The sequence below is a fragment of the Watersipora subatra genome, chromosome 3, assembly GCF_963576615.1.
Source record: "Watersipora subatra chromosome 3, tzWatSuba1.1, whole genome shotgun sequence".
Lineage (NCBI taxonomy): Eukaryota > Metazoa > Bryozoa > Gymnolaemata > Cheilostomatida > Watersiporidae > Watersipora > Watersipora subatra.
This window is the reverse complement of record NC_088710.1, coordinates 15,406,424-15,420,989: the sequence shown is the minus strand read 5'-3', so window position 1 is coordinate 15,420,989 and position 14,566 is coordinate 15,406,424. Positions and strand designations below refer to the sequence as shown.

General features: G+C 35.7%; 1 protein-coding gene across 1 annotated transcript in view; it reads left to right on the top strand.

Moving 5' to 3' along the window:
* Positions 1 to 14,566, top strand: part of LOC137390375 (WD repeat-containing protein 90-like) — a 56,486-nt gene that overhangs the window by 21,312 nt on the left and 20,608 nt on the right. Inside the window, 5 exon segments of the mRNA XM_068076708.1 lie at positions 5,175 to 5,331; positions 5,437 to 5,553; positions 5,907 to 5,977; positions 7,812 to 7,976; positions 8,265 to 8,404. Coding sequence (XP_067932809.1) covers positions 5,175 to 5,331; positions 5,437 to 5,553; positions 5,907 to 5,977; positions 7,812 to 7,976; positions 8,265 to 8,404 — 650 coding nt within the window.

The window sequence follows — 14,566 nt, the reverse complement described above, 5'->3', positions numbered from 1 at the left end:
TGAATTGGAATAGTATGTATTCCAATGCTGAAGTGTAATTGATTGGATATTTCACATCTCTTACATCTCACTTGTTTTTGAGATCACCAACTTCTCTTTGGTTAAATGTTTGGATTACTCACATCTCATTGGCTACACATTTGATATAGCTCACACTTGATTAGTCATTCGTTTTAGACTTCTCACACCTTATCGTTTGACGATGTTGCAAGTTTAACTCTTGATCACGTATTTTGTTTTGTAGCAGCTGCCAGAAATCACATTGTCATCACCAAGTTGTTTGCCATATTTTTTAAAGGTTGACTTGCAATAAAATTCACATTACAGTTATTCGGTATCAAAAGATTCGCCATGTCTTACTCTGTTGTGTAGTAGGTGCCAAATATGTGGGAATGTGATTAAAAGCTCTTAAAAGCTCAAAAACGAACAGAAAATTGCAGCGACACGAGACCGCCCTAGTTTGGATTCGTTTTCCAAAACGGCTAAAATGTGACGTATGTGTGGGAGATGGTTTACGTTTACACTTTCATGCATCCTTATTCGTCGAACTATTTTCACAAATATACTTCACGCTTGCAATAAAAACCATGTCTATTGCTCTTACGCGTCTATTTTATTGGCATCGTAATGCTGCAACTTTGAGCACTGATATCTCAAAACATAGCATAAAAATATGTTTAATTTTTTTAACTTAGCTTGAACGATTGCATATCATCTTCTGATAAAAATGATGAGCCTTTTGGTCCGCTATGATGGTCGAAAAATGCTGTAGAAGTTGTTCGCGCCATATGGCGGGAATTGTAAGTCACATGATCAGATAATGTTAGTTTCAGTTCAAGTTTGATCTATCGCAAATAACAGATACGCTTTCTCGTATTAAACTTGTTAATTTCAATTCGTCATAATCACTAACGCGCCACATCGTGTTTGTGCAGCTGGCAAGCTGAGAAGCACCTTTTTTCTTGGCCAAGAGCAGAGAAAAGACCAGACCTTCACCGGGCGTGGAGCAACTGGGTGAAGCTGGATGTGACAAACTTTATTTATTCGCCTGCTTACTCTTACCTTTGTTTTCGCCATTTCAAAGACGACATGTTTTCTAACCTGTTTGCATACTCCACATGTCACCAAAGCACGTGAGTAATTTATTTTATAAACCACTTGTATTAGTAGTAGTAACTCGGTTTATTTTCTAGTATTCTCCTAATACTACTGTATTAATCTATATTTAATATTACAATATTAATGTCATTTAATTGTAATATGATATTATTAGTATTTTATCTTTTTAATTACGTGTATTATTCTTATTATGATAACAAAACTAATTCATACTGCATATCTATCTGTAAAACGTAATATATTAATCTATAATTGATAAAATAATGTTATAAGTTTCACGATTAATTTCGCCAAATTTCTTAACCATACTCACTTATAGATATGTTATATAAAATAGTTATTGTCATTTTCTGGTATCATCGTTAATAGCATATTAATATTATTAGATGATTATTATTAGTATTAGATGATGAAGAGTTTGTGCCAACCACTGAAGACTAGGAAGAGTTTGAGCGCTATGTTGGCCAGCGTCAAACGCTCTCCAATTACATGTCAGATAGAGCTGAACTTAACCAAACTTGACAAAATATAAAGAATATCCATAGAGTTATTACTCACATTTTTATGTTTACAATATCATGGATTCTGATAAGGTTTTGTAAAATCTGTGTCATGATTGCATGGCTATAAATTTATTCTTTTTCTGATCAAGCAAATATGATATAATAACAGGAAATGATGTTGTACAAATCTTATTGCAAGTCAACTATTGTGTTGTGATTTCAGACCCGAATCCTCCTTCAAAGTGGAGAAAATAATAATAAGTGTGACAGCACTCCAGCGACTATTTCACTGCCACGCCTGCCCCCTCCCCTGCTCATTCACGATTGTGCGAGAAGGCGGATGGATAGAGTTCAAGGTTACATGTGCCTCCTGTCACCAATCGTACACTTGGGAAACGACTGCCAGGGTGAACAGAGCTCCCATCATCAACCCCCTGCTGGCAGCTGCATCACTCTTTTCTGGCGGATGCCTTACGCAGAACCTCCGTTTTCTGTTGCTCCTGAACATCGCGATACCAAGCCACAGCGTTTGCCTCTACCAACAAAGAGAATACTTACATGGTGTGAGTGTTAATATTTACCCATAAACTTGGAAAATGTGAGTAAAAGCTTGGCAAACTAATTGAATAACGACATTGAGAAACAATTTTTTTCTTGAAATGAAAATATGTCATTCTTCAAGCGAAATATATTATAATTTAAAATTCTGATTCTTCATCCTAATATAACACAAAAAGGGGGAAGAGGATTCTACATTCTTGGACTAATGATAATGATACAAATTAATCTTGTATAATGAAGTTTTACAATATTTTACAGTGTATTGCTGAGCAGTACACCCTGCATAACGAGGATTGATGGCAGCAATCGATTGGGAGCTTGATTTGGCAGGTGACGGTAGATGCGATAGTCCGGGGCATTGCGCACTATACGGGGCCTACACTATGATGGATCAGAGCTGCGGTTTAGTAGTCAGCAGCCATCTTGTCAAGGTAAAACTTTGACAGTTTTTACTTCACAGCCTGACAAAAACCCAAATTTTTTAGTAGTTATCAATACATAAACATGAAGTTGCTGATCTAGCTAAATAATTCATTCAAATAATGTGAAAGTGATTGTTTGTCGTAACTTTCTTTACTTTGCAGTCAACGGAGACCACCAGCTCTAACGCCATGGAGCTGGAAGGCTTTAAGCGATGCCAGTCTGATCTAATTTCCCACGGCCTGAGAGTGAGGTCCATTACAACGGATGTTGTTACAAAGGTTGTGTGCATACCGCCAGCTTGTGTTTTGGCTTATGCTGCAAATTCGTCGCGGTGAGCGGCGGCCTCTACCTGCTTGCTTGGTGTCTAAGATTCGGGCTCTTTTCCCACCAACAGATGATGAAGAAGAGTTTGCAGACTATGTGTTCAAGGGCTTCTGCTATGGTGATGAAGAGACTCAACGACTTTGATTGAGAATTCTAGATCAACTCTATATCATAGGTGGTACTCATTTTTATTGCATTGTCATTTTATTATCTTACTTTTATTCAGGCTAAGCCACATGGTGACTACACACCATGTAGCTAACAAACTAATTTTTGTTAGTAAATTGCTGTTACATTGCTTCCATATTTAAAATCACATGATTAATGTGCATAAATCTGCCATCACTGATTTTATAAAATAAAAACAAATACATAGAGGAACGCATATTGGTTTCACCGCTTACCATCGGTTACTAGGCCCCAGCACTTCGTCGAAGTTTGCGTTCATGGCTGGGGTTCCCTACCTGGGCACCCACTCTGAGAACCTCGTCGCCGGGGAATGAGTACCACCTACTATCATTCTGGCTTCGAAGCCTCAAAGCGGTCTTTAGAGTTGAGCTGGAATTCTCAATCAAAGTCGTTGAGTCTCTTCATCGCCATAGCAGAAGCCCTTGAAGACGTAGTCTGCAAACTCTTCTTCATCATCCGTTGGTGGGAAAAGAGCCCGAATCTAGACACCAAGCAGGCAGGTAGAGGCCGTCACTCACCGCGACGAATTTGCGGCATAAGCCAAAACACAAGATTGCGGTATGCACACAAACTTTTCCGAGCATTTGGCGATAGCTCTCCAAATGGGAATAGATTATCTACCAAAACAATTATTGAAAAACAATAATTGCTGATCATCAAAATAATCTCGATCTTTATATAATAAAATCATAAAACTAATACACTCTATACTGTAGTAAGTGTACAAGCCAAATATAACAGTTCTCCTTGTGTTCCACGAGTTCAGAATATGTGTGTTCAACCAATGCATTAAATGTGTAACACAAGAATTGTAGATAATGCTTGACGCATTAGCATAGCTTTGGTGTTGTTGGCATTAAATGAAAATCCAACTCACTATGATATCGCAGATAATTATTCCACCCCAACTCAAGGGGTCCAGGCGCCACAAGTTCGTCCACACTAGGATGCATACACAGGCATTCATGCTCCCCGCGGTCATGGAGACGATGCACAAACGCAGCATCATGGCAGCACAAACATTCAGGAAGAGATGGCATGTCTTGACAGCGCTTGCAGACACACCACTCTGTAGCCGGTGGTATTAGCTCCTAAAGAAATGAACAGATATGTCTATACAACCATAGCTAATACATCAGGTCGATGTTATCCAACAGTATATCAGTGCAGCACTAGATTTAAATATTAAAATTGTTAATGTTGTCATTCGAGAAAAATCTGTAATTATTTTTTTGCAATATGAAGCGATAATTATCATCATTAAAATCATATACATGTATATAATAATAATATTCGTTCTATCACTCTCTAGCTAAAACTATTACTACTAGCTAGCTTGGCACATAAGAGCTGGCTAGTGGCGGTTCTTACTTGCTGGGAGGTTTAATTCTGTTGAGGATCTTCTTCAGATAGAGCGTCAGGCTCGAAACGCCAGAGTCTTAACTCTTCAGAAATTGACATTTTTTATGATCGCAACTCGGACATGTACACGTATGTTGAATTGTCGGACGGGTTGGCCAAGCTGAAACTGTAAAGTAGCGAGCTTCTATATTTGATACGGGGTCTTAGGTAAAACCCGAAGTGTTTGTCATAAACTATTGCTACGATAAGTTTGATATTGAGCTTTGTATTGGCCTTTCAATTCACGCGAGAACATCACGTGACAAGACAATAACCAAACTCCACGGATACGTCATCGAAATCAAGAGCTTCCAATCTACGGCGGCTTTTTGTTTTTGAGCTTTTAAGAGCTTTTAATCACATTTCCACATATTTGGCACCTACCACACAACAGAGTAAGACATGGCAAATCTTTTGATACCAAATAACTGTAATGCGAATTTTGTTGCAAGTCAACTTTTAAACTATAAACTGGCAGGTTTTAGTAGCCTTGATTGATTAAGGTTGTTTTAATTTTTGATTTGCCTGGAGCTGCTAAATAAACATTTTCTATACATATGGGAATGATGAGATAAGACGTACTCATAGACACACTGCGTGCGTGAAATATTGTCTACTTTGTGTTTTACCTAAGAGTTATCTTGGCGCTCGAAGGATCTAGGCTGTTCAATAATAATCAATAATAATGACTATTACAGATACGCCTGCAGCAGGAGTGGGCACATATTTGAGGTTGATGAGGGGAGAATGCGCATAGCCCATGTGCACAGACTTCTTCCCCATAATAAGGATGGTCAAACTATGTCTTCCGGTAGGTCGCCTCACTTCTGATTGTAACTGAAGTACTAGTATACTCTTGCCATATCTCATACTCTTCACTTATCACATAATGTGCGTTACTTCACTCTCATTATAGGTTCTGGAGTTTCTATAAATACCCTCTATGCTAATGACACATTTTGTGTGACTGGGTCCAGTGACGGGTTTCTTCGAGTGTGGCCATTGGATTTCAAACATGTTTATTTGGAAGCAGGTGGGTGACCTAATATAGTATTTATGTGACTTTTATCTTTGTATCAGACTATTGTTTTCTAAAAAAGCGTGGCTTCATTCTAACTGTAGCTGGTTTTGATTGCCGATAGACATCTCTGAGTTGGATCCCCAGATTAGCTTTTTACCAATGGTCTCAGTGGTGCATACAGTTCAAGGCTCTTTCAACGGTTAACTCAAAAAGTCTTGAAAAATCTTATTGTAGTATTTTTATCACATATTGCTCTTGTACATAACAAAAAACAGCATGAGCAACCATCATAACACTCTGTGTTTATTTAAGAAACCACTCCTTTAGTAGCGCTGTGTATATTTTAACCATTTCTTTTGTTGTAGAGCACGATGGTCCAGTGTCTGTTGTACACATGTCAGATGATGGCCTGAAGATTCTGGCTGCCACATCTACAGTGAGTATTCTTATTGGAGTTATTAAGTTGAAGTTGAATAGGTTAGAGTTTTCTGTCGCCACCTCCACGTCTGAACCTATGTATTGCCAAATTACACTTCCAATATTGTATTTGTACAAAAATAATCATAAATCTACTTTTTATTAGTTATGTATTGCCAAATTTACACTTCCAATATTGTATTTGTACAAAAATAATCATAAATCTACTTTTTATTAGTTATGTATTGCCAATTTACACTTCCAATATTGTATTTGTACAAAAATAATCATAAATCTACTTTTTATTAGTTATGTATTGCCAAATTTACACTTCCAATATTGTATTTGTACAAAAATAATCATAAATCTACTTTTTATTAGTTATGTATTGCCAAATTTACACTTCCAATATTGTATTAGTACAAAAATAATCATAAATCTACTTTTTATTAGTTATGTATTGCCAAATTTACACTTCCAATATTGTATTTGTACAAAAATAATCATAAATCTACTTTTTATTAGTTATGTATTGCCAATTTACACTTCCAATATTGTATTTGTACAAAAATAATCATAAATCTACTTTTTATTAGTTATGTATTGCCAAATTTACACTTCCAATATTGTATTTGTACAAAAATAATCATAAATCTACTTTTTATTAGTTATGTATTGCCAAATTTACACTTCCAATATTGTATTAGTACAAAAATAATCATAAATCTACTTTTTATTAGTTATGTATTGCCAAATTTACACTTCCAATATTGTATTAGTACAAAAATAATCATAAATCTACTTTTTATTAGTTATGTATTGCCAAATTTACACTTCCAATATTGTATTTGTACAAAAATAATCATAAATCTACTTTTTATTAGTTATGTATTGCCAAATTTACACTTCCAATATTGTATTTGTACAAAAATAATCATAAATCTACTTTTTATTAGTTATGTATTGCCAAATTTACACTTCCAATATTGTATTTGTACAAAAATAATCATAAATCTACTTTTTATTAGTTATGTATTGCCAAATTTACACTTCCAATATTGTATTTGTACAAAAATAATCATAAATCTACTTTTTATTAGTTATGTATTGCCAAATTTACACTTCCAATATTGTATTTGTACAAAAATAATCATAAATCTACTTTTTATTAGTTATGTATTGCCAAATTTACACTTCCAATATTGTATTTGTACAAAAATAATCATAAATCTGCTTTTTATTAGTTATGTATTGCCAAATTTACACTTCCAATATTGTATTTGTACAAAAATAATCATAAATCTAATTTTATTAGTTATTAATGTTACTTAATAAATTTAGTTTTTCACATAAAATTTAGTGTTTTAACTTTATTTACAAAAGAAGCTTTATATAATGAATTTATTCTAATATTACACAGAGTGAATTTTAAGTGCATCATTAGTTTTTTAGATGTGGAGTGAGCTGAATGAAATACAGTAATTCTTATGGGAATAACTGTATTTGTAGAATTACTGTATTTCATTCATTATTAATATGTTCCGCATATCAAACAAATTTCAGAACGCCCTACCAATTTTACAGTACTGTATGCTCTTTTTCCAATATGGTTGGCGTGTAAGGCAGTTATGATGTAGATACGTTGCAGTGTTTGCAGTAGCAGTAACTTATCCAGCCTATCTATTTATTGACCCTTGTTAATTATCATCTGAGACCGGAGTAGAAGAGTAGATTGGCATAATAATAAAATAGTTTAGTGATACAATCGCTAGTCCATACTTTGTGAAGTTATTTTGGTACTGACATATGGGATTGAGTGACTTTTGTCTAATAAAGTACTTTGTACTGCGCAGGGCAACCTTGGAGTGTTGGATGTAGCTACAAGGACCTACCAGACTCTAATGAGGTCACACACCGATAGCATCCTTAACCTCTCACAGGATGTATTTTGGCGTCACATGGCCACCGTCTCTGCTGATCATACAATACGTGTCTGGTCTCAGGACACTGGCAGTCAGGTGTGGTATCCTCTCTTATTCTTCCAGTCTCTTTCGGCGTTCATCTCAGTTCTTTTGTTACCTTTTTTTATCTCAGCCTCCACTCTTACTCCCTCTATCTGTACAGCTTACATATAGTTGGGTAGTTTAATCAAATCTTATTGCAGTAAATCTGATATGTATTCTTAACACTAAAGCAGTTTAGATTGGATTTATTGCTATCACTCTTTTCATCAGTAGCGTTATTTTGGCCTGGATGCATTCTATTCATTTTAGGCTTTAGTTTCAACTTTTGTCTGTTGATTTCAGCTGTACGATTTCAACTCACCAAATGAGTGTCCGAGCAACATCTGCTACCACCCTTCCAAGCAGATGTTTGCTGTAGGTTTTGACCAGGGTTCTGTTAGAATATTTGACATCACAACAACCAGTCTTGTGGCTGATCACCGGTGAGTCAATTACTTCTTATATTCGCCGCAGTCAACCCTTAACATACAAATTCAATTAATTCCTGGATGTATGTCATATGAAGTGATTCATTCTTATCCTCTGATAAACAGGATATTACAATGGAAAACTGTGTTTTTGATTGTTTTTATTCCGCTAGCTACACTCACAAAATAACAAACACATATCTAGTGGTTATGATCTGCAATAAATCTAACATTATGTACAGTACTGTATAGAGTTTCTGTAGAGTATAGAGTATATATTATGTACAGTAGAGTTTAGAGCAGTGGTTCCCAACTACCTTGGAGCCATGGACCCCCTGAGCTCTTTATCTAAAAGTCATGGACCCCTTTATAAACATCATAGTATATGGTGTTTATAATAATGCATTTTAAATTGGCGTACATTATAAATTAGAATAATATAAGAGTCAATAGATTTGACATGTTTCTATTTATTTACTTACATAAAGCAATGCTATACTAAATTGCTTTGACTGTTAATTTTCAGTTTGTTAGTGGGATGGATTATACTTTTTGTGTTTTTCACCAAATTCTCAATCTTTGGGGAAATGGTTGAAAAAGCTCATCGCATGTCGTCTTCAAGTCCCAGTCGGTTTCGTTTTTTCGATTTGAGAACAACTATGGAGGAGAAAGCAGACTTGCATAGGTATGTAGACACAAATGAGAGCAGAGTTCGAAGGGCGTGTCTGGCCGTCTGTGGATGAATCATGGAAGGCCAAAATTCTCAATGGTTTTATTTTCATAAACATCTTTGGTTATTTTACCGATCTGCTGGTTTCATTTTGTTGCCAAATATTGTCACAATTATGATCAGTCAGCTGCCATTAACAAGCATTCATGATATTAATAGTCGCCATTGTGAAATGACCCAAATTTGGTTTTACATCTAGATTTTGAGTATGAAAACTAAACTGCACAGCTTTGCTGCTGTCCCATCTTATTGGCCTGGTCAAACAATGTGACAATGACAAAAGACTTTGCCATTTTATAGGTGGAAAAATATTAATCAAAAACTAGGGGAAAAAGGCCGTTGTTTGGGTGATTTCGGGTAAATTATATTAAAATTTAAGCATATACTAAGACCCCTACCAATCTGAAAATTGGTAAAAATAAATAAGTTGAAATGTTTTATTTTCCATGGATCTTAGTATATCGCTCAAATTGAAGAGGGAAAGAGAGAATTATGTGTTTTCTGGTTACAGGTTTTGTTGTTTTGTACTACTGACCAGAAATCAGGTACTATCCAGCGATTGATGCAGATAGGTGATAAAAGTCTAGACCCAAAAACCTAACAAGACAACGCGACCACCTCGCGGGAATTGCATTAGCCCGGAAACCGAGGCTAGCACAATCCCAACAGAATTCGATCATTTAACCCCGCCCATATGATAGCCGTCGTCTATCCTTTTAGGGTTTTATATCATTGATCCAACCACTATGACAGAAATAGCTGTAAATATCTAGCTAGAAAAACCAATACTGGCACCAGCCTGTGGACCACCTCAAAACCTCTTGTGGACCCCTAGGGGGTCCATGGACCACCAGTTGGGAACCACTGGTTTAAAGTAAAGGGTGTAAGAGTGGCCTAGTGGTAGTGACTTTGACTGTCCAACATGGGGTTGGTGGTTCGAGTCCTGCTTAATGCCGATCTGACAAAAAGCTTTCAGTAAGCTTTCAACCCTAAATTGCTGGGTCCTTCGGATCTAGACCATAACTTGGAGGCCCCTTGTACCACACTGACAACGTGGGCACATTAAAAATCCACCTCTGTCCTTTGCACATTGAGCAAGTGAAATGGTTATTTGTCTCTGTCAGACTGAATGTGTTGCAAAATGCATCCTTTCGGGTTAATCTGTCAGTTCCAGAAGAAGCTCTTGATAAGTGTTAGGACCACCCAAGGTAGCTTATAAAAAAACTAGTGCTGGCGGTTTGTTTCTGTACTAGAGAACACTACTAAGCATTGTCATCCTTACTTAGCCATTACTACTTTTACTACTGTAGGGGTAACGGGGGCACAGTGGGCCGTTTTTGACCTTATTCAAGATTTCCCAGTTCATCCTCGATCGACTAAGTTTAAATTAATAGGAAAGCAAAAGAAATATGTTTGCTAACATATCTGAAAGCCTTCTGGCTCTATGTCATTCCTTGTAAAAAATATTGCGTGTTACATAAGATGAAATTTTTGGACCACTGTGCCCCATGGCTGGGGTACAGTGGTCCATGACCTGGGGCACGCTGGACATCACTTATATTCCATCATAATGTTCTCAAATCAAAGTAATTTTAATGTAATTTATTTATCTTTGTGAGTTATATAAAATTCTATTTATTATTTACTGCACAAGCAAACGGGTGACAAGAAAAACCAATGTATTCAGCTGAATATCTCTCTCTGTGTCTTTTCAAGTACCCACTTATTCAATCTTCCCCAACACATTCGTTCTCATCCCATCTGGGAGGATAGCTACAATGGCTTTGTTTAGCATAGTCTCGTGCTAACTTTCTTAGTTGTTTCTCTGTCAGCCTGTGATGACGCCTTAAAGCAGTGAGCAAGGTATTATTTCAGTAACAGTTCTTGATGACTGTAAAAGCTGTTCTTTTTGTTGTTTTGAAAAAAGACTCAACATTATTTATTCCTTTGTCTTTTTCCTAATTTACATAATGAGTCATGATAATTCTCAAGATCTTCAGGTTCTCAGCGACCCTGCACACTGCTAGGCTTTCCTCACCATCTTCACGGCAGTCTAATTTCAGCAGCAGGGTTTCGATTTTTCTCATGGTCATCAGCCATTTTCTTATATGTACACACCATCTCTCTCTTTTTTAATAGCGGTCTCAATCTTAATATTTTTACTTAAAAATAATATGTATAAACAAATGCCTTTTAAAGACTGTCTTAAATATGAGGAAAAGTAAGTCAGAGCAACTAAACTTAGTGGGTTGAAAAGATTATTATTGGTACAAGGAGCGTTGGAGATTTGAGGGTAAAGCGTATCAAAGTTAGCCTATTTGTATTTTAGCTTAAAATTGCCTCTTTATCACTCTTGTTTTGGTGTAGGAGTACTGATAATAAAGCGGGGTATAGTGGACCATGTTCACTGTGCCCCACTTCAAATTATTCACTGGGCCCCGACCCTGCCATGTGAGAAAAATTGAGCTGAAATTTTCACAGCTTCCATCCATTGTTTATGTTGAATATTGAAAAAAGAAGAGAACATTTATGCCTATCTTTATTCACATTAGGAAATACATACCTATGACAGTGTAATGTATATGTTCATTTTTAGCTTGCATGTCATACATTACTTTTACCATGAAAAATTACCTTTCACTCACCTGAGATTTTGCTCTTGTAGCTATCTATTACCAAATAATAAAAGTAAACATCCGTCATCATTTCCTATAAACTATAACTGGTGTGACAACACTCAACTAAATGTATCTCTGAAAAAAGAGTGGTGTTCACTGTGCCCCTATGTCCACTGTGCCCCCGTTACCCCTATAGAGTTCCTACCTTCGAGACAGACTGTAGTAGCTAACAGCGGTGTGAGAGAAACTTGATGGCAACATACTCAATACCCTACACTTTTGTGACGCCATGTAACATTACATGAATTTTAAAATGAATTTAGCTCACCAAGCACACACTTGAAATGAGTTTCAAGTGTGTTTTAATATCTTACACACGATTTTAATTTGATCTCCGTGTTAATTTTTTTTATTATCTTCTACCAGCTTGGCGCTTTTGTCTCGCATTTACACTGGGTTTCGCCTTCACTGTTATAAAACTTTCTTAAACTGATCCGATGAGAATGGCAGAGCAATGCTGTTTTCATAAGCGGCTTCTCGCATACTCGGCCAACCAGTGGTCGTATCTCAAATTGTCTCGTATCTCAAGACGAAAGTTTGTTCGAAAATTTCCTCGTATCTTAGTTTTCTTGCATGTTGGCACACTCGTATGTCAATATGACTGTGCAATTTGTTCTGGATCAAACTCAAGTATCAACTCATGTATCAACTTGTATTTTAATCACATTATTCCTATTTAAATAACTGAACTTGAGTTAGTGTGCTCCTGACTTGAAAAAATAAACAAGTTTTTAAATTGTAATTGCTACTTTTATATACTTTACCAATTCGTAATAGAAACAAAGAAAAAGTTATATTAAACAAAAGAAGCATATTATTAACCTTTGTACCTTAGTGGCAGATCAATGGGGCTAACAGGGATGGATATAGCTAAGGAAGGGTTTTATAATCTTAAATGTAAATGCTATTTTCGTTCACGACAAAAACAACAAAGATTGAGATGAATTATTTATTGCGTGAATGAACATGTATTTGTAGAAAAAAACAAAGACCTTTTTTCAATCATAACTATCTACAACTCAAAAGTATAATCACAGCATGATGGTCGATTTGGCTAGGACACATCATATTTCCTATTAAGCTCTGGTTTAGAAAGAAATGAGATAGGTCTTCATCAGAGTTTTAAATTAGACATACACTCACCTCTTCATACAAACTTTTTGACACGCGACTTAAAATTTGGGCAAACATTTGTCTCAAGATGGAAAGAAATTTCCAGCATATGGTGGCCCAACATTTCTCAAACCATTTTAGTTTTATAAGTCAACGTCGATAAGCTAGTGAAGGTAAATGTAAAAAGGATAAAAACTATATAAAGTAAGTTAGTTTAAACTATATTTAGTGTAAGTTAGAGTAGGTTACTCCATTTGTTTTTATCACTCACTTTACTACCAAACCTAAGCATTGCTGGGGCTACACCTTCTTTAAAGAATAGAGAAAGCATAATATTTTTATGCTTTATTATTTATCTTGAGGTGTTGACTGATGTTCTAAAAAAAGAATCAAGGAGATTGACCAACCAGAAGCTGAGATATAGCCAGCCAAACACAGGTCTACCAAAAAACATAAGTGTTTTGGTAGTCATCAATATATGACGTATGAAATCGACTTGTGTGCCATTGGTCAATTAAGCCAACTAATGCGCTCTCCTATAACAATCACGGCGTTTTAATTGGTTTAATCCCTGGAAGTATAGAACAATCAAATTGGGCCTAACAATCATTGCTCTGAGAATTCCGAACCAGTCCCTCTGACGTGTAGATTAGTTTTAGAATAAAATAATTACACACATCTATTATTTCGCAACATTCTGCTATTACTTTCTACAAATTATATTAGCTACATCCTTTATTCTATACGCAGTTATATTATTATTTTGTATAATATGCATTATGATTATAATATTAATCATAAAAAGTAATCATAGATAAGATAATAGATCAATAGAAAAATCAAATCAAAAGTTATCGTTTTCTTTTTTTACAGCAAGAGCAGCACGGTCAAGTTATTCTTTTTAAGATTATGGCTGTAGTGAACTTACAGTCTGTTAATAGTGACGATAATCATGAAAATCAACTAAATGCTGCAGTAGATACACAATAGAAAAATGATGAATGAACAAAAATTCACATTCTCATTTCTTATTCTAAACGACTTGCAATCGCGGATGTCGCATATAGACTATACACGCGCCGTTCGTTGAACAGAGAATCTTCGGAGCATATCCGTGGAGATCGAGTTTAAATTTGAAGCACAATAGTCAAAATATGCTCTTCTGTTTTGACAAATCATGGCGAGGGGTTGTGGGCAAATGCCTTTACTACACAATGTTTGCTTGATTTTCCTGAGAAGCCAGAGCTAGTCTGTAAATTATTTACTATCGCGAGAAGCTTTTCACATCTCGTAGCCAAAACAATCATTATACGTAACGGCGGTAAGGGTGCACAACTCTGGCACATGAACATTAAGTCGATTTTATACGTCACAGTTTTCGGGATTTTCGAAGGGTTTTCCTCTGATTCTTTATTAGGTAGACCTATGTTTGGCTGGCTATATCTCAGCTTCTAGTGAGTCAATCTCCTTGATTCCTTTTTTAGAACATCAGTCAACACCTCAAGATAACTAATAAAGCATAATAATATTATGCTTTCTCTATTCTTTAACATGTCTCTAAAATACTGTAAGAATGAAAACCTTTTTTTCTTGACTAATACCTCATCAATTTTGTTGATTTTTACTCATAATTTGGGTTTTTACATTTAGCTTTTT